The sequence below is a fragment of the Equus caballus genome, chromosome 21, assembly GCF_041296265.1.
Source record: "Equus caballus isolate H_3958 breed thoroughbred chromosome 21, TB-T2T, whole genome shotgun sequence".
NCBI lineage: Eukaryota > Metazoa > Chordata > Mammalia > Perissodactyla > Equidae > Equus > Equus caballus.
The window spans coordinates 11,386,998-11,412,337 of record NC_091704.1 but is presented as its reverse complement, the minus strand read 5'-3'; the positions used below and the strand labels follow the sequence as shown (position 1 = coordinate 11,412,337).

Below are 25,340 nucleotides of genomic sequence, written 5' to 3'. Positions count from 1 at the left end.
TGGTACAATTATCAAAACTAAGAAATTAACATTGTGTCAAGACTATTAGGTAAGCTACAGTTTAATTAACTTATCTGGATTTCCCCAATTTAACTGCTAATATCCTTTTTCTCTTGTAGGATCCATCATCACATTTAGTCAGCAGGTCTCCTTAGTTTCCTCTGATCTGACAGCTTCTCAATCTTTCCTTGTTTTTCATGACCTTGACACTTTTGAGGAATACTAGTCAGGTGTCAATGTCTCTCGATTTGGGCTTGTCTGATATTTTCTCAGGATTAGATTGGGGTTATGGGTTTGGGGGAAGAATGCCACAGAAGTGAGGTGCTTTTCTCACTGCATTGGATCAGGGTACATGACATCAACATGGTTCGTCACTGGTGATGTTAACCTTGACACGCTTGGTTAAGGCGATGTCAGCTAGGTTCCACCACCATCAAGTTACTTTTTTCCTTTCCATGGTCTAGTCGTAAGAAGCAAGTCACTGAGTCCAGCTGACATTCAAGGGGAGGAGAGTTATAGTCTACCTCCAGCAAGAGAGAGTATCAAAGAATTGGTGTACCTATGTTAAAACCAACATAGCAATGAATAAATATTTGAGGGGAGAAACTTTGAAATTACCTGTTAAAGTTTCACCTACTAATTTTAGCACTGATCCAGGGATCTTGCCTGCAGCAAATATCACTGTGGTGTCCTCATGGTGGTTTTCTATTTTTCTCCTTCTTTCTACAATTATTATTTGGAATTCTTCCGTAAGGAAGATTGGTCCTGCTCCTCCAATTATTTATTTGTTAACCTGAATCAGTATGGACTCAGGAATATTTCTTTTTTGAGCTATAATCCAATGCTATTATTATTTATTTTGTTGCTCACATTATCCTAGCTTTGGCCATTGGATTGAGAATGGTATTTAGAAGCCAGGATCTGGGCACTGGGTGTGCCCATTGCTCCAGGGTTGTCACTACTTCTAGGGTCTGTCAGTGGACAGAGCTAGGAAATATATGTATGTACATAACCTGAGTATACACACATATCTATATTTATTTCTGTGTCTACATTAAGCTAAATATGAATTCATATGCTGTTTCTGATCACAGAGTTTATTCATACCCCCCAACTCAGTCTGTTACTTGTTTTCTGTAGCAGTGAGAAACCTGGCTCCCATTATCTATGATTTATTTGTTTAACCCGCATGAACATGTAGTACCCCTATGAGAAACAAACCTACCAACTACAATAGTGGGTTTATGATAGTTTGTTAACTTTAGCCATACCGTGTCTGGTCAAAAGATTGTTACTGAGGCTTTGTAGGCCAGCTCCTTCTTCCCCTCCCCTTTCAGCACTGTCACACATTCGTTAACCCAGAATTCACTCGTCAGTCTACTCTCCATCCTAGGATCCTCCAACGGCCTCTTGATTTTTTTTAGTTTGTCCACAGTAAAATTCGCTCCTGGAGATGTACAGTTCTGTGAGTTTTGACAAATCCCTGAGGTCACATATCCACCACCACAGCATTATACAGAGACGTTCCATAGCTCTGAAAGTTCCCTCATGCAACCCTTTTGAAGTCAAGTACTCCCCCTCCCCTAAACACTAGCAGCCATTGACCTGTTTTATGTCCCTGTAGTTTTGCCTTTTCTAGAATGTCATATAATATGTAGCCTTTTGCATCTGGCTTCTCTCACTGCTTAGCAAAATGCATTTGAGATTCATCCATATTGTTGCATGACTCCTTAGCTCATTTCTTTTGATTGCTGGATGGTATTCCATTGTATAGATGTACCACAGTTTGTTTATCCACTCACCTATTGAAGTACATCTTGGTTGTTTTCAGGTTTTGGGAATTTGAGTGAAGTTGCTATACGTATTTATGTACAGATTTTTGTGAACATAAATTTTCAGTTCACTTGGGTAAATATATGGGAGGGACCACTGGGTCACATGGTAAGTGTATGTTTAACTTTATGAGAAACTGCCACTCTTTCCCCACATGGCTGCACATTTTGCACTCCCACCAGCAAACATGTGAGAGTTCCAGTTGCTCTGCATCCTTGTGTTTGATGTTATCAGGCTTCAACGTTTTTTTCTTTTGTTTTTTTTTAATGTAAGCTGAGAAGTAAGGCTCTAACTTTATTTTTTCCAAATATCTAAAATCGACACCACTTTTTAATTTTAGCCATTCTATATGGGTGTAGTGGTAGCTCATTGTGGATTTCAATAGCATTTCTCTAATAATTGATGTTGATTGAATTGAGCATCTCTTCACGTGCTTACTTGTAATCCCTTCTTAAAATTGGGTCATTGGCTTTCTTGTTGTCAAGTTGCAAGAGTTCTTTATATATTCTGGATTCAAGTCCTTGACCAGAGAGGTGCCGTATAAACATTTTCTCCAACTCAGAGGCTTGTCTTTTCATTCCCTCAGCAGTGTCTTTTGTAGAACAAATGCTTTTAATTTTGATAAAGTCCAATTTTTCAATTTTTTTTCCCCTTAAGGACTGAGCCTTTGGTGTCGTACATCAAAACTCATTGCCAAATCCAAGGTCCAGAGATTTTCTTCTATGTTTTCTTCGAAATTTTATAGTTTGTTTTACTTTAGTTTTTTTAGTAAGATTGTATACAATACCTTTTACACTTTCATCTTCTGATTGTTGATGATCTCCCACAATATTAGGCAGAAATGGTAAATGTTTTAAAATTTACACACACACATTCACAAATTTATATTACAACTAAATTTAAGAGACAGTTGTATTACTTTGGGATGAGAAAACCTTCCTTTTTAAAAATGCAAAAAAATAGGTGTCAGTTTAAAAACAGAAAACATTTCTATGATAGAAACAACCAAATAATTAAGGTTAAAATAACAAAGATAGCCTGGGGAGGAGATCTGGGCCTCATGTGACACAGGGGTAACATCTCTAATATACAAAAAATTCCTACAAATCGACAAGCAAAAATGAGCAAATGATATGAACAGACAATTCCATAGGAGGAAATCCAAACAGCCTCTGAGCCATAAAAGGCGTTCAGCGCAGAAGGAAAAACAGCATCCCAGTCTTCATCCACGCTTGGCGGGCCCTGCAAAGGCTGCCAACAGCTGGTTAGGTCATGGATGTGGGGAAGCTGGCACATTCACACGCTGCTGGTGGAATCTGAATTGCTACATTCTTGGGAAAACAATCCAGCAACATCTATTAAAATTACCAGGGAAGCACTCGCTCACCTGCCGCAGTGTCAGGTTTTCATAAAGATGGGTGGTGCGTCATCTTAAAGCAGTGGCTTAAAGCTAATGGAGCCTGAGTGTCCATCAAACATGGAATGGTTGAGAGAACTGTGGGAGATCTAAACTACGGACTTCTACACAACTATTAAAATAAGACTTAGGTCCATGTCTGTATACCTGTAGAAAAATGAGATGAGCATGTTGTAGAGTGACAGGAACAAAGTGACAAGAACAGAGCCATCACATGTGCATAAAAGCAAGTCCTACCTGGTGTCAGCTGCTATGATGAGCAGAGAGGGATGAGCTAGGAATCCAGGTGGCAGTTAACACTGGTGACCGCAGAGGAAGGCCTTCGTAAATCTTTGAGTTGTTTCACTTTTTACAAGTACTTAATACTTAACAATAAAACTTTTATATGAAAAAAAAGTTCAGATTGATAATCAGGGGACTAAAACATATTCTTAGTCACCGCTGAGCACCAGCGTCAGATTGCTGAGGGTGGGCCCAGGAATCTGAATGTTACAGCAGCTGTTGGGGTGGTTCCTGTGCCTCCCTTGGGGTGTGGGTGGTGGATGTGGCATCGTGGCCTGAGTGAGGGGCCAGGAGCTCTGTGGCTGTCCCACCCTCCCGGGCTTGTGATTCCTTGTAGGCAGTAGTCCTACCACCCTGGGTCTTCACTGGGGCGTCGCAAACCCTCTGTCCACATGAGTGATGGCCTGGTGGTGGGAATCAGTTTCTCTTACCAGACTTATGCTGGTCAGTAGCTTTATTCTTGACCTGAAATGTCAAGTGTGAACCTGGAGAGACACCTGGACAGCTGAGCTCAGCCCAGGCACAGTCCTCACTCTGAGGAGGCATCACTGGCCCTCAACTGCTCTTCAGCCATTGAGGCCTCAGGCACGTGGGGGTCATCTTAGCCTGCCCAGATCCTCGGCACTGAGGCTTCGTGCACCATCTCTACTCCTCACCTGGCCCTGCGAGTGGGCATCTTGTCCATCTGTGGGGAGGGTCATGGTATACAGGTCTGTCCCATGGCCAGGTTGGCAGGTTGGGGTGGGCACCTGAGTCCAGCTCTAGCCAGCCCTGAGCCCCTTTGCCATCAAGCCTTCCAGACGCCTAACATGGCCACAACTTTCCCCGCAGTGAAGAAGAGCCCCACACTGCTAGAAGTGAGCACGGCCCATTTCATGAGAACCAACAGCTTTGCTGAGGACCTGGACCTGGAAGGGGAGACGCTGCTGGCTCCCATCACCCACGTGTCACAGTGAGTGCCCACTTGCCCGTGGATGATGGGCAGAGGGGTATAGGGCTCAAAGGGCTCAATGGTGGGACTTGGGTCTACTCACCCAGCACCCACCACTTGCTGCCTGCCCTCAGCAACCTGGGGCTACCAGCCACCATGGGCTGGCCCCAGTGCCTGGGCACCAGGCGAGGAGGGGAGCAGGGGCATTTCCCGCCGAGTCTGGGAACATGATCCTCTTGTTTTGACTTATGGAAAACCAGACTGATCATTTTCCACTTGTTTTCGTGCTTCGAGCGTCTGAGAAGATTGTTTTTCTCTCCCCTAGCCCCCTCCCACGCCCCCCAAAAAGAGATGACTTTGTTTTTCAGCACTTCCCCGTGGAACCCTGGCCCAAGCCACGGGGCAGATGCCGAGTGCTGTCTGCCAGTTGCCGCTGCTGTCCTCAGGGGCTCCTTCAGGTGGAGGAAATGGCTGATTTTCTGCACCTTCCAGTTGGCCTTCCCCGGAGGCACAGCTGGCCTGGGATGCATGCCTGTCCTCCCCCCGTCACGGCATCGCCAGGCCAATTCCCGGGGCCCGGCCGTGGTGTGATTCCCCTGTGACATGTGACTCGGTACTCCCTGCCAGGGCACCCAGCGGTGATAGCCTGTGGCGGGGTCAGCAGGGCATGCGGGCCCATTCTGGCTGCCACCCCACTGGGGATCCCGAGAAGTCTTTCTGTTCCGGGATGTGTAAGCGGCACTCTCAGCCCTTCCCAGGGGCACTTGCCGGCACTCTTTCCTTCTCTCTACAGACAGCTCCCTAAAGGGTGTCAGGCTCTCCAGGCTTTCTAGGGGTCTTGAGGTTGTCCTGAACCATGTGTGCCTGTGTCAGAGTGAGGCCCTAGGCCTGCTGCTGTTGCTGACAGCCAGGTGTGGCTTTTGCTTGGTAGGTAACTGAGGAAGTTGGGACCCGAATTACAGGGTCTCCTGGCTGCTCATGTGACCTGAGGACTGGTAGAGTCAGGTAGCAGAATGAGGGAAGGATAGGGTTGTCTCGAGGTGGTATTCTGACCAGACAGGACCCGCTCGCCATCTTTCCAGGTCCCCCAGGCTCACAGAGAGGTTGGCAGCACCCCGTGGTTGGCAGGGTGTACATAAGAAGTGTTCACAGGTCTTGGTGGGAGCCAACCGGATCACTGGGAAGCAGGGGTGACTTGTCCTCGTGGACTCAGCACCAGAGCAGGCTTCTGAGTTACCCCAAGGAATGGGGCTCTGAACTCTGGGTCCGTCCTGGAGATGACCTGCCAGGCTTACTTGATAAATGGGCAGTGCAGAGGTGTGAGCAGCAGCGGGTTGTGCAGGTACGTGTCAGCGCCTGAAGGCAGACGCCAGCTTACCACTTTGGCTGAGGCCTGTACAGAGTCCAGGGCATGAAGAGACCCCAAAGTGGCAAAAGTTGGAGTTTTGTAGCTGGTATTGTGTGCAACACAGGTGGCAGTGCCTGCTCAGAGCAAGGGCACTCAAGAGCCCGCTGAGAACTACAACCCTCGTGTGGTTGGACACCACCCAGGCCTCAGCCTGCCCCTTCTTGTCTTCCTGGCCTCTCTCCTGTCAGAGCTCATTTTCTGTCATTCTCTCAGCCGTGGCCCAGCCCCCAGATTGTAGATACAAGGAGTTGCACCCCGGGAGGACAGGGTTGTCACCCACCACCCATCCAGCCGAGCAGTCAGGCCTCATCAGCTCCCTGGGCTCTGAGGCCCAGGGTGAGGGTGGTGAAAGACTGGAGTCTGAGATGGCCCACCGCTGCTTTGGGCAGTCACCCCTTTTGAGGTGAGGGCTGTCCACGCTGGCACACACCAAGCTTCTTGGGGCCAGAGGCTTCCCATCTGCCCAGGGAGCCCCAGGAGGGAACGCAAGCCAGTGTAGCTGCATCGTCAGGGGCGCTTGGCCACTTCTTGTCCTCCTCCTATGAGACAGAGGCCATCAGACCTGAAACGCCCCAAGCTCTCTGCTTGCAGTGGGCCTGCTGCATCCTCATCCAGAGAGCCTGCTATGGGACTTCTTAGGCCAGCATTCCCACACTTTGGCCAGTTGATTAGAGGAAAGGAGTGTCTTCTGTCACCTCCAGCGCTGGCTGGGCCTAGGTAAGGCCAAAACACCAGTCTTCACCTGACTGGGTTCCCACCCTAACCTGCGAACGTCTTTCCCAGTGCAGACCCGTCCAGAAGCAGCGGATGTGAGCAAGGTAGGAAGGAGCCCAGGCGTGGTGCACGGATGAGGGGTCTTTGGTTGTGGCTGGGAGCAGAGAGACTGAGATTTCAGTTGAGGGGCCACCTGGAGGCACTGTGGTCTGGTCAGGGCAGAGTCAAGGCTGAGATGGCAGGGGATCTGTAAGCCTGCGTCCTCAGTAGTTGGGGTACCGTCCCTTGAGGAGCTCTGGTCGGAACGGTAGGATGCAGGCCAATGAAAGTGGTGTCAGGGCCTCAGAACCCAGCTGCCCCCAGGGCTACAGGCTGAGCAGAGGGCCCACTACCATGGCTGGAGGAGGAGGTAGCCCCGGTGGGCACTGTGTTTACTCAAGGCTGCACCGACCTTTGGGGCGGGAAGGCAGGCCAGGCCTTTGTGCCTACGCTGGGGCCGCATTCCTCTGCCTCCTGCATGGCCGACCTGGTGATTGATGCCCCTAATTAAACTCGGCTCCAGCTGCTCAGTGACACGGCTCCCACGAGCAGCCCAGCTCTGTGGACCCCAAGAGAGGAAGAGAGGTGCACGCCCTGATGTGTGTGTGCAAGGGACAGGGATGTGCATGGGGGTCTTGCAGGGGGCAGAGTGGGTGGGAGGCAGTTACTGAAAAACAGATCCATTTTTCTTCAGCATTTTACTGATGTTAAATGTATTACCACGTTGGGCCAGTTCCAGAATTCAAATTAAAAGCATAAATAAAGACACATTTTGTTTCCATCTCAAGCTCTCCCTGCCCGCAGGGCCCCAGGGAGGTGAGGTCGCTGCAGCCTTGATGACGGGAAGGTCCCTGGGGCTGGGCGAAGCTCCTTTTTCCGGGGCCTGTTGGCCATTGGTGGAGTGAGGGGTGGGGGGCCCGGGGTCTGCAAGCAAGCATGGTGCAAAACTAGGGAGCCGCCAGCGAGCAGGGGCCAGGGTGCAGTAGGCTGGGGAGACGGTGGCTTCAGCCACGCCAGCTCTGTAGGCAAATCCCAGTGTCCCTGTGCAGTCCCAGGGCCCTCACCCAGCTCTGGCACATGCAGCTTCCCACACAGCTTTCAGGGAGATAGTCTTCTGGGTCCAGCAGGGCCAGAAGGGAGCCCGTCTGCCTCAAGCTCCCTGCGCTCTGTCCTCCCTACCCAGAGCCTTGCCACAGGGCTTCCAAGGGGCAAGTGTAAGGTAGAAACAGGGCATATAGAGTACAGTATGGGGGACCAAGGGAGCTCCCCACCAGGGGAGGAGAGCCCTGTACCCCAATAAGAGCTGAGATGAGTTCCGGGGATCCTGCTTCACCCACAGTCTTCTGCCCACGGAGAGTCACTGGCAGGATAGTGGTGGTGGGGTGGGGGGGGCATCCACCCATTTGTGCATCCCTTGCCTTGAACATGGTGTCCCTATCTGGAACGCCCTTGTCACTCATTGCAGCCATCAGATTCCTACTCATCTTTCCGATGTCTGCTAAGGCATCCCTGCCTCAGCCAGGATGCCTGCGGGCCAGGCAGCCGCATCCTCCTCCAGCTCTAGAGGCCCTCGGTACCAGCTCCCTGAGCCTTCAATACGGCGCCTGGGACCCTTTTTGGGGGTCTGTCTCCCTGCCTGGCCCTCAGCTCCTAGGGAGCAGGGAGTGTGTGGCTCCTCTCCACCTCTCCCTCGCCAGCATCCATAAAGTCCCAGGCCAAAAGGAGCTCTAAGACTGCTGCTCCTGCCCAAGGCAGACAGGATCCCCCCAGCCAAAGCCTGGCCAGTCCCTCCCAAGGGGGACATGAAGCAAGCTCGGCATGGGTGCTAGCACACAGGGCCTGGGATGGCAGGGTTAGAACTGGCCTCGGCATGAGGATCTGTGGTTCTGAGCTCTGGGCTGTTAGCGGAAGTGGCCTGGGTACCCTTCTCCCAGCAACCTTGGGAGATTGCAGCCATTTCCATGAAGTCCCCTCCCCAGCTGCAGAGTCAGCGAGGACTGGCTTGGAATTCACATCTGCCCCATCAGTTGCACATGGATGCCCAAGACAGATGGTGCAAGAGGCCAGGCCCTCCATGAGCACAGCAGCCTATGGTTTCCCAAAAGGGTCCCCCCAGAAGAGTTGGTCCCTGGTCCCCTCCATCTCTTCTGTCATGGCATCTTGGATGGGCGAGACTCAGCTCATGTTTATTAGCCACTCCCCATTCTGCTCTGCAGGCGGAGAGTGTAGGGCAGCACCCTGTCCACTGAGATGGGCCCGGGAAGGGCCAGGGGCCTTCCAGGAAAGGCAGGCATGGGAGGCAGGGCCGAGGCTAGGGCACTGCAGGGCCCCCACCAGGTGACCGTGAGCACCTCCCCAGCAAGCATGTGCTTGCGGGCCTCCTGCAACATGACAGCCTGTAGATCCTTGAGCAAAACCAGCCCTGTGTGCGTTAATTAGAATTTCCATGTCTTCCACTTTCTCCTGGACCCTGCAGAATCTCACGCCAAAACGTTCAAGTTTCTCTTTTCCAGCGAGGCCGCTGTGGCCTGGCTTTCATCCACATCACTACTAATGTCTCCTGAATTCTGCGTTTGTCAGCGAGGCCAGGGCCGGCCCCATGCCTTCTGGAAATGGGGGCAAATGTCACAAAGCTCAGCCCCGCTCTTGGCTCCGTGGACCCAGGGCTAGCTCTTTTGATGAGACCAGCTTTGCCTAGGACATTTCAGACATACCCAGGGCCCACTGCAGCCCACCCCCCGGACCCAAGGAGGCACCAGGCACTGTACCCCTGCAAGAGCCTGAGCTCCTCACTTTGTTTCTCACCCTGCAAACCTTGGTGGGAAAGGATGGAGAGGCCATTCTGGGGCCAGTGTCCAGGGGGACAAGGGAGGGGGCTTGCCAGGAACAGATGAGACCAGTTTGTCTTTCCAGACCATTGTCCCGTCTTCTTTGGAGCTGCAGACCACCTCTGTCTGCACGAGGTGCCAAGGAAGCCCCATGGGAGCCCGCCCGGGAGGGCTATGCGAAGCTGCATGAGTCACAGGCTCCCTGTCAGAGCCTCACAGTCCCAGCCAGGCTCAAACCCATCTCTGAAATGCACGGGGGGATTAAATGTTCTCCTAATTAAATTAAAAGCGAGGCGGAGTGGCTCAGTGGGAAAGAGACGGGACTGGGAATCGGATGCCCTCAATCTGGGTCCCAGCCTGCACTGGCCCAGCTGCGAACCAGCCCCCAGAGGCCCCCTAACCTCGGGGAGCCTCACTTCCTCCATCTGAGCATGTGAGGAGGAGGCGGCTGGCCTCGTGGGGCCACTGCTCCAGGGAGTGGGCCTGCTGTCTAGGTAGAAGGCCCAGAGGAAAACTAGCAGGCTCCTTACTTCCTCAGCAGCCATCACAATAACCCCAGGCCCAGGCGTTGTTGGGACCCGGGCTCAGCCCTCTCCACTGTGCACACATCCTCAGTGAGAATGGCCTGGACCTGGCAACAGTGTTGGAGGATGTTAGGCAGAGGACAACGTCCATACACTAGAGGTGGCTGGAGGACAAAATGACTTCACAAATTGCACTGGTGTTGCTATGGAGACACTTCTGGTGGTTGGGGGGTGGTCCCACACAGCTCCCGTGTGTGCTCTGCCTAAACCTAGAAGAGGAGACTGAGCCCTGAGGCAGCCTGGTCCGCAGGCCAGAGGCACAGGTCCCCTGAGCAGGGGTTAGGGAGAGTTGGGGGCCAGACCCAGCCCCTCTCCAGGCCCACACTGTCCATCTCTCAAGTTAGGCTTAGAAAGGATTGTCCTCGTATATAGAGCTTTATGTTTTCAACTTCTTTGTTGAAGCATGAAGTACATACAAACACGTACACAGGTCTCAAGTGTACAGCTCAATGCATTTCACCCCCTAGGACTCATGCAACCAGCACCCAAGTGAGACAGCAGAGCCTCTCAGGAAGGCCTTGTGCTCCCGCTTCCTGTCAGTGATGCCCAGGGGTAACCACTGTCCTGGCTTCTAGCAGCAGGATTCAGCTTCGCCCGTTCTTGAACTTTCTATAGATGGACTCGCACAGGCACACACCTGCATGTCTGACTTCCTATGAGACTAGCGTATGGCTGAGGAGAGCAGTTCTCTCTCCCCTGCCAGCTGGCACTCCACCGTGTGAACGGCCTACACTTTGTTTATTCGTTCTACTGTCGGTGGCCACTTGGACAGTTTCCAGTGTGGGGTTGTTATCATCAGTGTGAGGAATATTCTGTACAGGCTTTTTGGTGAACAAATGGGCTGCATTTCTGGTGAGGATATGCCTAGGTGTGGACCTGCCGGGTCGCGGGATGGCCATGTTCACTTTTAGTTCCCAAAGTAGGTGGGCCCATTTTCCCTCCCACCAGCAGCATAGCGGATTCTGGCCTCCATGTCCTCAATGACACTTGGCATTTTCCATCATTTCTTTTTAGCCGTGCTGATGGCTGTCTAGTGGCATCAAATTATGATTTTAATTTGCAGTAACCTGATGGCTAAGACAGTTGAACCCTTTCCCATGTTATTATTATTTAGTTGGATGTTGTCCTTTGTAAAATGCCTACATCTTCTGCCTGTTTTATTTTGGGTTGTCTCTTCTTATTGATTTGTAGTTATTTCTATCTTTACATATCCTGGATATGAGTCATTTATCAGAAATACATAAGAGCAGGGGGGCCATGGTCACGAGATAGGGATGGACTTGGATGGAGCAATGCTCAGAAAAACTGGCTCCAGCTTGATTAAGCTTGGGCTGGTGTGTATGTGTATGTGTGTGGGGGCAGCGTGAGACCGTCCCCAGGGGCTCAGAGGGCTTCACTTGAGATGTTCTCCCCAGTGATCCCCACAGTCCGTGGCAGTACCTGGGAGCCTGCCTGTCTCCGGCACCAGGAAGTAGACTTCATCAGACCACCTGGCCTGGGTTTGGGCTGGGAAAATATCCCTGTAGGTGTCAGGAGATGGATAGACTGGGAAATGGGAGCCCCAAGACCAGAGACAAGAGGACCTTACCCAGAGGACACGCTAGCTGTGGGCAGCGCCAGGGCCAGGCCCCAGGCTCCTGACTTTAAATCCTGTGCTCTTTTGCTGTCTCAGCAGGGCCTGTCTTCTCTAGCAGGCCAATGCTCTCCCCTGCACCAGGCCCAGACCGCCCCTTCATCAGGTCTGGGCCAAGTGACCCGAATCCTGGTGGCTTACTGGGACACTTCCCTGAGCACCATGCCCAGTCACCGAACTGCTAGGAGAGCAGCACAGGTACCTCCTCGAGGCCCTGGGCCTGGCCACACCCTGCTCCTTATCATGCTGCTTCTCCCACATGCAGGCCCTCCCCAGGGACAGGGAATAACAGTGTTCCCCAGTTGAGTCCTATGCAGGCAATGCCTGGAAGGAAAGGCTGATGGAATTGAGGCATTGCATGAACACCAAAACATGGGGTCAGGACTGGCCAGAAGGGGCAGTGAAGTTGGCCTATTGTCACAGCAGGACCTCATGGTACTCAGTCAGGAGACCCCAGTGAGCAAGACCAGGGCAGGGGGACTACCAATCCCAACCCAAGCAGGAGGGTCAGAGTAGCCCTGAGCAGGGCCAGAAGCCAAACTGGAGACTCCAGGCCCAGGCTGCAAAGCCACAACCTTCTCCCTGGGCAGAAATGCAGGCCACCAGGAGCCACCACTTTTGAAAACAGTCTCATGAACAAACAAAAGGAACCATCTGACAGTGGGGTGTAGCTTGGCCTTCGTTTAGCAGTGGCTACTCTGCCTGGGCCCTGAGCCCTGGCAGATGCATCCTAGCTTGGTGCCAGGGCTCCCTGATTGCTGAGCACCTGAAATGCCATAAATGCTCCTACCCAGCACAGTCCTCATTGACCTGATGCCCTGCAGAAGGAGCATTCTCTTTGCCTGTCACTACCTGGCCACACAGGTGCAAGGACCCAATGACTTGGGCCAAAGAGAAGCTAAGCGTGACCAGCCTATCCACCGTGCGTGGCTGATCACGAACTTCTCTCATTTACCAGGTTGGTGTTGGCCCCTCTGCCTGTAAATGTTTAACTCCCAAGGATGCAGATCTCGGCTTGGAAGCCCGGGGGGCGGGGGCGGGGGGCAATCCTTCTTGCTAGTATGTGGGGACCTGCTGGTAGGGAACGCTGGTGGGGAACAGTAGTGTCAGTCTTTGCCACAGGCCCACCAGTGCTGCAGCAAGGAGAGTGAGGGTTGGATATGAAGAGGGACTTCCTATAGTGAGCTCAGTCCCAGGGTGTGCTGAACGGGGAGTGTAGTCTTCTCCCATGGGTGGGATACCCAGCCCTGTGGGCCCCTCAGTGGTTTCCGGCTGCTTCGGGCCTGGGGTGCGGCCTCTCATCTGTACTTGCTGGCTGCCCCCCCGAGGGCCTGGCCTAGGTCTCGCCGCTGATGGGGAGGGGGGTGTGGAAGCTGGTTTGCTGGGGCCACCCAGTGTGGGCTCAGGAAGGGAAGGAATGTGACTGAGGCCGGGTGTGGCTGAGGAGAGCACAGCCAGTGGTGGGTTTTTCTTGGGGCCCAGATAGACGTGAGCAGAGATGGAGGCCCCTCTCTCTCAGCCCCCACCACACACACTAGAACCTTTCTTCAGCATGCGGCTGTGGAGCTGGAGGCCAAGGGCACCCTCTGGAAATCTGAATTCCATTCGCTCTTGGCAGAGAGCAGCTTCCTGCTTGAGGAAGGTGTGCGCGTGTGTGTGCGCGTGCACACACGGCACGGGGGCTGGCAGAGGGAGAGGCATGTGGGTGGAGGGGTGTTTGACGAGGTGTGTAAGGTGACCCCAGTGTTTCCCGGCACTGGATGGCACTTGCAAAGCCCGTCCGGAGGAGTTAAGACAAATACCTAGAGTGAATGAATCAGAAACGTGCGGGCTGCGTTGCCTTTGAAATAGGCTCTGGCTTAACACAGTCCTGGCAAAACATGCCTTTGAATTTGAAAGCCAGAACTTTTTGCAAAATAATTCAAAAAGTTTGTTGAACCTTAAACCTTTCCTGATGATTCCTTCCTTCTGAAGTTAACTCGTTAAAGTTGCTCCAATCCTAGCCTGGTGCCAGACCAGCTTCCTGGAAACCCTCGCCAACTGCTGGCCTTTGGAAAGGCTTGTTACCCTAATAGCTGTAAAAAAAAACGCTCACTGGGCACCTTGGCTACAGGGTCTGAAAAGTCCTTTGTGTTAGCTCCAGCTGCAGAGTTTTTCCAGGCCTCGCTTCTGGGGCTGACTAGAGCTGTTTCTCTTCGTTTCCTCTTACAGTGGCGGGTGCTCGGCCTGCTTCTTCCCACCCAGCTTCTCTGCCAGCGGCGTGGCCAGGCCTCCCCATGCCCAGGTGGGGGATGGGGATGCCCAGGGCAGAGCCCCTGGAGAGGCTGGGTGTGGCATGTCCCAAGTCCCACCAGCCTCATCTTCCCCTCCGTTCCCTCTCCATGGAGCTGGTGCTCCACTGGGGAGGGATCAGGGCCCCCTCCTAGGTCAACATTGTGTCACTTCCCCAGAATACCCAGGGCCCAGCCAGCTCCCAAAGCAGTGCTGTTTCAGAAGTGAAGATAACCTGCCCTCCCCCGAGCGGAGCTTTGACAATGTAAAGCGCGCAGGAAAACCGGGCTCTGAGGTAGAGTTTGCAAAAAGGGTTTAGAACGTGAATATGCATTAGAAAACAGTTAAATTAATAGCAACATGAGGCAAATCAATTGAAAAATATATTAAGTGCTGTCATTGTTGCACTAATCAAAATCAAAGATTATTTGAAAGTGGAAAAATGTTACCTAAAAACTTAAATATTTAATGAGACACAGCAGTGAGAACATGCTGTACCAGTACATTTCATTAAAAATCACTCCTCTAGAAATTCTGCAGTGACAAAACATACGTAACGTTTCATTTCCTAGGAGAGCCTTGTTGATCGCAGATGGGTGGAGGGCACCCCTTCTCATTGAGAGGAGGGGCTCCCTGGGAGCCTGCCTAGAGCCTGCTCTCACTCCCGCTTTGCCTCTCCCTGTCAAAAACTTCTTTGTGCCGGAGCAGCCCCTGCTCCTTGGAGTGACATGAACCAGAGCCCACACCACCATGCGGCGGGAGCCGCCTCTCACCGGCCGCCCCGGCCCCGCGTGGAGGGCCGCTCATTCACAGCCTGGCAGAACATCTGCATGCTCTGCAGCACACCGTTCTCTACATATTAGAATGTGCTTTAAAACAATAATAGTAAGGTAGCCTTTACATGCACACAGTAAAACAAACTCAGAGTACAAAAGGGAATATGGGGAAAATCAGACTGTCCCACCCCAACCCCTAATTCCAAAATCTCCTTCCCAGAAGGTTATCACTGTTAACAGTTGCCTATTATATTTTCCAGAGTGTTTTATATGAACAAATATGTCTGTGTGTATACTTATATATACTCCTTTTCACACAAGTGGTAACATATTGTATATATTTATCTGCAGTTTGCCTTTTTGGACTTAATAAATAGGTATGCCATACTTCTTTTTGAGCTGCCCAGACAATATTGATTCATTATAGGGCAGTACATCTGAGAGGCATTTTTATTTCACGGTGTTTTGTGCGCACACCCATATGGATGTGTACATGCATTAACAGGTGACAGCAAGGCACGCTGTAGCTGAAGTGTTGCTTTCTTGTGGTTGAGCTTCCAGGATACTTGAAGGAACATGGTCTCTGCTCTAAGCCCACTGGGCTGGGCTTGCCCCGAATGGGATGGTGCTTGTGTAGCTCTAGTCTTTCTGGCGTTGGTTCCATTTCTGGTGAACACAGGGCCCTAGGCCACCTGAAAGAGGCATGGATGTGGTGGGGCAGGAGGGTAAGAAGACTAAGGAATGTCATGCTGGGTGTTAATCAGTGAGCTTTCCATCAGCCGATGCAGGGATGGGCAGCTCATTAGGGCCTGATTAAGGCCCTGAGCATTCCAAGGGCAACACTGCATCTGGCAGGAGGTGCCCAACAGTTACATGCACAGTGGCCTGGAGGCATATGATGTGGGCAGGAAGCAACCCCAGGGCATTTGAAGAGAATGGAGCCCTGGCCAGTGTACTGTGCTGGGACCTGTCTCGCAGGCGTCATGCTGTAAGGAAACCTTTCAGCTTTCACTGAGTGAGCCCTCTCATTTCTTGGTAAGCACGCGGCCCCAATATGCAGCGTTTAAAGGGAAGATGCCTGTGTGTTCTGGAGATGGATCTATATTAAGACATCTAGCGCGTCTCCTTTTTATTAACAGCTGCAGAGCATTCCATTGTGCCATAATGTACGGAACAAGTCCCCTATTGACGGATGTATAGGGCAGCTAAAGACAGCCATTAACCATTCAAATATTCACTAATGAACTGCCCATTTATGAAATTAGTCCCTCTGAAACATCCCTCCCCACTGAACACTATTGTTTCTCCCCACCCGTCTTGTCCCTGCTCCATCTCCGTTGACTGACTCTCTTTCCAGGCAGTCTCTTATCAAACAAGGACAATATAAAGTAAATCACTTATAAAGAAGAATTGTAAATCTTGCCAGGATACGAGATTTCATGAAGTTAAGGGAAGTGAAATTGAAGAATCTCTCTAACAGAGATTAGGAGATTAGGCAGAGTTAAAGCAGTTAGCAATTGAAGAGAGAATCAGGGCTGATGCCTAGAGAAGCATTTCAAAGGAGAGAAAATGAAAAAATAAGGATTAAGGGTGGCCCCTTGGCAAAGCCACGAAGCCCTAATCTTCTACAAAAATGGTCTTCTCTGTGAAAGTGCTGCCAAAGTCCATTAGGAAGAAAAGATGACCATATCATGTTATACAAACATCATACCAGAACCTCAATTCCTTTTTTTCCTAAAAAGAGTAGATACCTGCAGTCTAACAACTTAGCATATATAGGATAATCTTATTTTCATTAACTATTATTGTTATTTTTCAAAGTAACTTCCTAATCAAATCTGCTTTCCATGAAATTTTTTTCTCCATTGTAAGCAGAATTACTTTCAGGAGGTCCATTTTTCCCCGTTAAAAATATTTGTACATGTTTTGATAGATACTCCAAATAAAGTGCCCATTTATCCTACTATGAAAATTGCACAAATGTGCCCATTTCCCCATACCCTCACCAACAAGTGAGTAATTACAGTTTTTATCTTCATTAATTTGGTAGATGAGAAATGGTATACTGGAGTTTTAATTTACATTTCTTTTATTAGAAATGAGGTTTTTATCTTTTCAAATAATTATAAAAGCATTTGGTTTTTGTGAACCATCTCTCTATACCCTTATTTATTTTTTTGCTGAGGAAGATTCACCCTGAGCTACCATCCATGCCAATCTTCCTCTATTTTTTAGTATGGGGGCCACCAGCACAGCATGGCCACTAACAGAGCAGTGTATGTCCACGCCTGGGAACCGAACCCAGGCCGCTGAAGCAGAGCATGCCAAACTTAACCACTAGGCCACCAGGGCTGGTCCCCTATGCCCTTACTTTTTTAATACTTCTTATTACTGATTTATAGGAACTTTGTCATATGTGTTGAAAATATTTTATCTCAATTTTTCTTTTGTCTTTTAGCTTCTATAGTTTTCTGCTGGCAGGATTTTAAAATTTTGACGTAGTCGATTTTGGCAGTCTTTTGTGATTTGGGGTCCTAGTCTTAAATTTTGAAAAGAACGTCTTCATTTTGAGATTGTTTTAATAAATCCTCTCACATTTTCTTCTGTCATTTTTATTTCAGTTTTTACATGTAAGTAGTTAATCTGGATTTTGGCATAAGGAGTCATTAAATCCAATTTGTTTTCTATATGTCTAACTAGTTTTCCCCACACTATTTATTTGAGTACATCATCTTCTCTCCACTGATTTATACTGCTACCTTTATCATATTTCAAACTCTCATGTAATCTGAGTCCATTCTGAGACTGTCTTCTGGATGGCTGATGGGCCTGGTGATAGGCCAGACTCAGTTATTTGACTTAGGAACTTTATGACGTACTCATCAGTGCGGCAGGGCATCCCTCATCTCTATTACTAAAGAGCCAGTAAGAGGAAGCTGCAGTTCACACAGTGCAGCCAACTAGAGAATCCATGGCATGGCCTCGGAGCAAAACACTCTTCAGATGTAGGCACAGGATTAGCTCTTGAGTTGGACGGGAAGACGGAGTGTTGGGCACCAAGTCCTCATCTCAGCAGCTGATGTCACGGAACAGGCGTGCTTGCTTCTTCTGGGGCTCACTCACATGGCAGAGTCCAGACAGGGGATGCACAGGGGCTCTGGGTCTGACCCAGGGGCCACTTCCTACTTATGTGTGATCTCACACTTTCAGGGCATCTCAGGAAAACTGAATTCAGTAACTCAATAGAGAACAAGAGAGTAAATAAGCCTAATGCAAGAAGGAAAAAACTACAATAAGAAACAAAATCTATAACATTTAGCCAGCCCCTGCCCCACGCCAACCACCAAAAAGGAAAAGAGGAGATGACCAAGTGTTATAGCTGGAGTGCGATTAGAACCAGTGCAGGTCGAAATGGTTTCACGTCACGACTTGGACAGCACTGACTCAGTTTCCTTGTCTAGTCTGGGCTACCTGTACCAATGCAGCTTTTCCAGCCTCGTCTACGTGAAGCCAGCCAGGAGAAATGCTGTCCCCTGTCCCCCTGCTCGGTGCTCTCCTTTACTGACTTATAAACAAAAAGTCATGGTTAAGAGCAGATTCTGGAACCACGGCCCAAGTTCAAATTCGGACTGCACTGCTCCTACCTGCTGGACCTTGAGTGAGTCGTTTAACCTCAGTCTCAGTTTCCCCATCTGTAAAATGGGGAAGATAAGAAAGAGTGCCTTCAACAGAGGGTTGCTGGGAGGATTAAGTGAATTACTGATGAGAAGCACAAAGAACAGCGCTGACATATGTAAGGTTATATGGTGTTGGTTGCATGCATGTATATACCTCACAATGAGTCGTTCAGTTCATCTTTATCACAGGTGCCTGACAAGGCCGATGGGGAGGGGAGTTGGAATGAGAATCAGCTTCAGAAAAAAACGCAGTGCACCCTCACACGACCATTTAGGACAATGGGTAATCTTTAAAATCCACTGCCTTTCTGGAGCACAGGGGGCCAGGCTGCCACCAAAGAACTCCGGATGTCTTTCCAGAATTTTATAGGACATGCATACGTGCTCAATATTTTCACATAAACTTCAGAATCAGTTTGCCTGATTAAGAAAAAACGTGTGTGTAACTATCCGTAGTCTGTTGGTATTCTCTATTGAAGCTGCAATCAATTTAGATTAACTTAGAATTATCCTTTTTACAAAAGTAGTTTTTCTAGCCACAAATAGGGGAGGTTTATCCATGTGTTCAAATCAGTTATAATGTCCCTCAATATCTTTTAGCTCTTTGTTCGTATAGATTTTGTACATTTTTAAATGCATTATTGGGTAATTTTAGGATTTTTTAAATTTTGGGATCATGATTTTTTTAGTTAAACTTTTTATTTTGAGATAATTGTAGATTCATATGCAGTTGTAAGAAATAATAGAGAGATCCCATGTAGCCTTTACCCAGCTTCCCCCAACGGTAACATCTTGCAAACTATAGGACAAGATCAAGGCCAGGACACAAACACTGATACAGTAGGGCTTCTGTCACCCCAGGGGTCCCTCATGTCTCCCTTTTATAGCTGTACTCTCACTTCCCTCCCACTCCACCCTGTCCTTAGCCCCTGGCAACCACTAATCTGTTCTGCATTTTTTAAAATTTCTCATTACAAGAATGCTCTGTAAGTGGAATGGTACAGTATGGGACCTTTTGAAACCGGCTCTTTTCACTTGACGTGATTCCCTGGAGATCCATCAGGTTGTCATGCATCACTGCATACTTGGTATGACCCTATTTAGGTTTGTATTTTTAAAGTTGATGGACCCTAGTCACTAATATTTTCTTTAGGATTTTTTGCGATGACTATCATAGATGAAATAGATGTGTGTGCTTGTATTATGCTAGCCTTGTCAGATTTGAACATCAGTGGAATTTTGGCTCCATAAAGACTTTGGAAGATTTGTTAAGGGTGTGATTATTTTAAAATAGATGCTCAAAGCAAAAAAACCCTCCTGTGAAAAAGTTATTTTTTTGGTTTTTAGTTTTCTCTTTTTTTCAACACTTTATTGAGGTATGCCTGACATACAAAATCTATACATAATTAACGTATACAATGTCATGAGTTTGGAGATAAGTATACACCCATGAGACCATCACTACCATCTAGGACACAAACATATCCATCACCTCTAAAGTTTCTTCCCCTCCTCTTTATCATTTATATTATTTATTATTATTTTACAAGAATACTGAACATAAGATCTACCCTCTTAGCAACTTTTGAAGTAGACAATGCAGCACTGCTAACTCCAGGCCCCGTGTGGGACAGTAGCTCTCCAGGACTCATTCATCCTACAGAACTGAAACTCTGTGCCCTTTGACTAATTCTTCCCTGCTGCCCCCTCCCCCAGTCCCTGGCAACCACCATTCAACTCTCTGCTTCTATGACTTTGACTCTTTTAGATTCCTCATATAAGTGGTATCACACAGTATTTGTCATTCAGGGTCTGGCTTATTTCACCGTCGTCCACATTCATCCATGTTGTCACAAATGGCAGGATTTCCTTCTTGTGAAAAAATGCTTGAACAACAATTCTATTTTGGAATGCCAACATGATTCAGGAAAAAAGTCATTTTTACATCATGTATGTTTGAGGGAAGGCCGGATAGAAGGAAGCAAGTTAGCTCCCTCTGGGACAGATGCAGGGGTTCAGGGAACCCCCAGGAAGGGCTTGGGAGTATCCTGTGGGGGGCTGGGAGGAGGGCACGCCTTCCTCAAATGCCCTAGAGAGGACTTCGCTTTCTCCAAGTATCTTCCTGTCTCCCCACAACCCACCCAGTTCCATCTCTCTCTCTCTCCGTCTGTGACCCCTACTCGTCGTGCGGCTCCCTGCTCACCCCCATGTAGAGGACAACTCTTGGGACTGGGGTGTTTGCAGACAAAGAATGGGGATCCCCATGAGAGTTCTAGGGGAGGGGTGAAGTCAGTTGACCTTCATGGCCTCAGGCTCCCTTAATGGGAAACAGGGTTTAGGAAAGCCCCCTACTCGTCCATGCTGGGCCAGCCCATGAAGCCCGGAAGGAGCTTACCTTTGACTTCTCCGGCAGTTTCCAGCTCCACACACACGTGCAGGCACACGCACCCCGAGCTAACCAGGGCAAAGGGCAGCTCCATGGAACTCCCATGGGCTCCCCCAGGGCTGATGTGTGGGGTCCAGGCTCTGGAACTGAAGGGACCTAGAAGAGCCAATGTAGTGCCCTGAAGGCAGGTGGAAGACAGGGTGCCCCCTCACCTCGTGTATCTGTTCTCCCACGCAGGAGGTAGAAGTGAGCACACCATGCACTGTGCAGGCCCAGGGCACCAGGAGGAGCTGGGCAGGGGCAGTTCTGGTCTCATCGTCGCGCTCCCTAGGTATCCAGGTCTTCTGAAGGAGGCCTGGCACTTTTGTTTAGGTAAGGAGAAAACTCCCCAGCCCTGCACACACCTTGGACTAAAGAATAATCTTACAATAATAATAGTACTTGTACTTCCTCTTAGCCAGGCACTGTGCCAAGTGCTTTATAAACATCATCTCACTAATCCTCACATCACAGCAGCTTTTGATATAAGAATATTATCGCTCCCGTTTTATATATAATCAACCTGAGGCTTGAGAGGTTAAGTCTGGGGCCCAGGGTCACAAAGCTAGTAGGTCTGATGAAGTCACTGTGGTATCATTTTACACAAGCCAAACTCTCTTCTGACCCTCTCCCCTTTCGAGGCTGGGGCTGATTTTTCTGTGGGTCTCAGCTGAAATGTCCCCTTTTTAGAGTGGTTGATTTGTAAGCCTCAGACTGGGCCACAGAGAACCCCGTACATCCCTTCCCATTCTTAATGGACAACTGTGTGTGTATTTGTGAAGGGTTTAGTGGCTGTCTCCTGCAGTCACGCAAGGCCAGTGAAGGCAGGAGTGGGCCTTTTTTGTTCACTGTTGTTATCTTCAGTGCTTAATCCGTGTGGAGCCCATCATGGCTGCTCTGTGAATGTTTTGTGAATAAATAAGTGAATGAATAAGTGAGCGGTGATTTGTGCTCAGGCCAGTCAGGTTCAGGGCCCCAGCTGTGGTCTGTCCTCCCACGAGGGCCTGCTGGGGCCCCAGCAGCCCATGTTGGGTCTCGGAGTGGCGATGAGGCCTCAGAGCTCTTCTTGGAGCTCATTTACCCCTGCTCCTCCTCCAGGGCTCATGTCCCCACCCTACAGGCCATGGCAGTTGGAGACCAGAGTCTACCAAGGGTCTCTAATCACAAAGAACCTCTCCCCCTGGAGCCCACTCCCTTCTGTTGCCCTTCTAGAAATGCAAGGAAATCAAATGCCATGACTTTGATGATCCTTCCGGGGCCTCGTCTGTAGGGGCCATTTCAGCTTTTGTAGATCAAGAAACCACAGCTTAGGGGCGGCAGATGTTCCCAATATAAAATGGTGGCGCCTGCAGAGGTGCTTGCGTCTATGCGCGCCAAAGCTAGGAGTCTCTCTGCCACTAGGCCATGTTCAGATGCCTTCCTTGCCTGGTTGCACTAGTTCTGCCTCCCGAGAGAGGAAGTCTGCTCCCGTTTCTTAACAGCAAGTCTCCCATTAGCCTGAGAACCAGGGGCCTTTAGATCTTCCTGTTCCCAGGAGAAATCCTATCAGCTCAGGAGGCATGGGGACAGGCCAGCACCTGATTAAAGCCTCTGAATGAGGGCTCACGCACTGTGGGTGATGGAGCTAGAGGTGAGGGACAGAGCGAGGGTCCTGGTCTTCCACACCCTGTCGGCCTGAGTATGGCGGGCGAGAGTGTTTTAGTTTGTAAGACTGGACATGTAGAAGCCAGGTTTTCCAGGCCATGTGCTAGGCCACTCTGCATGTCACTACTGCCTACAAAGGTTGGTCCTGGGGCTCTGGCTGGTTGAAAAAAGTAGGAATCGCATATGATTCCATCAAAGATGGTTTTCCTATTAAAACATGACTCGTTAAAAACATAGGGCTTAGTTCAGAGTAAACAATTCAAACTGCTGAGGAGATGCAGAGATTTATAACAGAGAGCAAGACTTAAAGAAGTAAAAGCCCCTTACGCTGAGACCATGAACATTCCCTGAAACGCCAGCTCGGTGCAAACACTACTTGCTCCAACCTGCTCCTTCATCTCGGCTTCTGGGGCCTCCCTCCCTTTCCAGTCTCAGTGCTTCTAGTTTGGAAGGCCCCGGAGCCTGGCCTGGGCCTGCAGCCCTCCCTATTCCTTCCTGGCTTGAACTCCAGGTCGGCCCAGATGACCTGGGCCTCTGGGGCTGCTGCTCTTGCTCCACGCCCAAAACCTCAGCCTCCACCTCGCACACCAGCCTTGTTAGATTCCGCTCCCTGGCCCCATACTCACTGCTGCCTCTCTCTTCCAAATCACAAACACAAAAGATGGCCAAAGGTACGCTGTCTACGACGTTTTTTCCTAGTCAGACAAAACCTGATGGCAGCCTTTTGTTTCTTTCCATTGAGAAGCATTTCCCTGGCAACCACTCTCTCCTTATTCAACACCAGCTAACTGCATCCTGCCCCTTTATCAAGACGTTGTTTAGAGCAAAGAACTCATTAACTGGTACAGCAACTTGGGAATCCTTTCACACCGGCTCTCAAGAGGCCCTTCCTCTGACAATGGGGCACACCATCAGGCTCAGGAGGAAAAGCATTGGTGGGGGCTTGGTCGGGCTCTGCCAGGAGACAGGCAGCTGTCCATTAGCCACTGTGCCCAATACCTTCTCTGATTGGATTATAACTTAACAAAAGGGGAACTCATGTGGCCAGAGTGGCCTGCCCCATTTCTATCCCTGCAGTCTCTCCTTTGAGGTGGCCCAGGCGTGGGTATTAGGGCCTGGAGCCTGCTGCTGGCACAACACAAGCTCCAGGGGGCCATGTGGGCTCAGTCCCCACTGATCCCTCAGCTTCCCAGCAGCATTCTCTTTCATTTGAAAACATGCTCCTTTGGTAAACAGACTATGTTCCAGAACTTTCCAGCCAACCTCCCTTCTCTTCCTCCTTTTCCACTGTTTGGTGTTGGAAAAGCAATAGATTTGCTTTCTCAGTGTCCCTGAAGTGCCTTTCTGGCAGAGAAGAATGTCCCTTGTCTATGGCACCAGAGTTGAAGCTAAGCTTTCCTAGGAGAACAGGCTCACCAACCTGGCTGGGAGCCGGTGGCCGACTAAGAACTTGCTTTGGCTGAGGGACCTGGGAGGAGCCACTCGGCTAGGTCTTCCCATTTAGAAAGGGTAAGAGGGGGTTCTGCTTTCCACTTTCCCTTCACCGGTTGCTCCAGCCACAGGCAGGTGCTAGGGGTCTCCCCTGCTAGGGCAAGCTGGTGACCAGCCCCTCCAGAGAGCACCCCGAGATGTAGGTTAAGTCTTACAAAGATTTTCTCTGTATTTGAAAGCAGGTTTGTGTTCCCAATCCATACAGTGCATTATGTCTGTACCAGGTGACTGAAGAGGGAGCAAAACAGCTTCCATTTTTAAAGTTCTGTGCCTTTCATTCACAACCATCCCTGCCTCACAGGTACTCATATTTCCCAGATTTAAAATTTGTGCCTCTTGGGATAACCTATGACAATTACAGATTATGGAGGGGGATCCTATTGGCACAGAGGGTCTGACAGTCAAACAATTAGACAGGGAAGGGGCTGCCTGGAGAGAGTCCCCATCTGGACAGAATGCTCCCCTACGTGGGGACGGCTAGCACGGCTCAAGAGCACACCTTCAGTTCTCTTACCAATGCTTCTCAAAGCCCCACAGCATACATGCCATAACATGGCACACCCATAACCATGTGTCTCACACTTCAGCAGGCCAGCCATGTCATGTGGGGGTCCACCCATATCACTGGTGCTGGACAGGTATCAGTGGGTTTCCTTTCATGGAACTGCACCCCGAATGGAAAACCCTCAGGGTCCCCAGAAGCCCAGTGTGCCTCTTGTCTGACGGGCCACACCAGTGGCTTGCTCACACCTAAGCATGGGACCCTGGCCCCACTGTGCATTGGGAGCACCTACACAGATAATTAGAGCTCACATCTGTGAGGCAGGTTGGCATCACCCTGTGTGAGGTCTGGGGGACAAGCCCACGCAGGCACTAGAGGCCAGAGGCTTCCCACTCAGGCACTGGAATTTCAGAGGCCCCAGAGAGGCTTTGGGCCTTCAAGTCTCAGCTTTGGGGTTTGTGGGGGTGGGCCCCTGCCACTGATGCTCTGACTCAGTCTGCCCAAAAGGTCCTGCAGTTGCCCCTTCCCGGGACTAGGACTCCAGAGCAGAGCAGGCTGGGGTTGTTTCCCAGGCTGCTTCCTGACTCACCAGGGGCTTGGCCATTGCCTGGGCTAGGGGAGACCGTGTGTCTCTGTGGACGAGCTGGCCCGAATCCTGGCCCACTCTCCCATCAGCCTGCTGGGTGCCATGGGCAAGGCCTGCACACTCTGGACCTCACTCCACTCCCAGGAGAGTCAGGGCAGGGCTCACTCTAACCCCCTCTGGCTCCCTCCCATCTGGACAGGGGAGCAGAGAAGGATGCTGGGCCAGCCCTAAGCAAGTCTGAGCCTAGGACAAAGTGTGGGCCTTCATTCTGTCTTACCCCCTCACTTCTGGGGTTTTCT

The 25,340-nt window shown here is 50.1% G+C and overlaps 1 protein-coding gene across 1 annotated transcript in view; it reads left to right on the top strand.

The window, feature by feature from the left end:
* Window positions 1-4,804, top strand: part of LOC138919974 (potassium voltage-gated channel subfamily KQT member 1-like) — a 106,689-nt gene extending 101,885 nt beyond the window's left edge. Inside the window, 1 exon segment of the mRNA XM_070246834.1 lies at window positions 4,364-4,804. Coding sequence (XP_070102935.1) covers window positions 4,364-4,488 — 125 coding nt within the window. The 3' untranslated portion in view covers window positions 4,489-4,804.
* The last annotated feature ends 20,536 nt before the right edge of the window (window positions 4,805-25,340 follow it).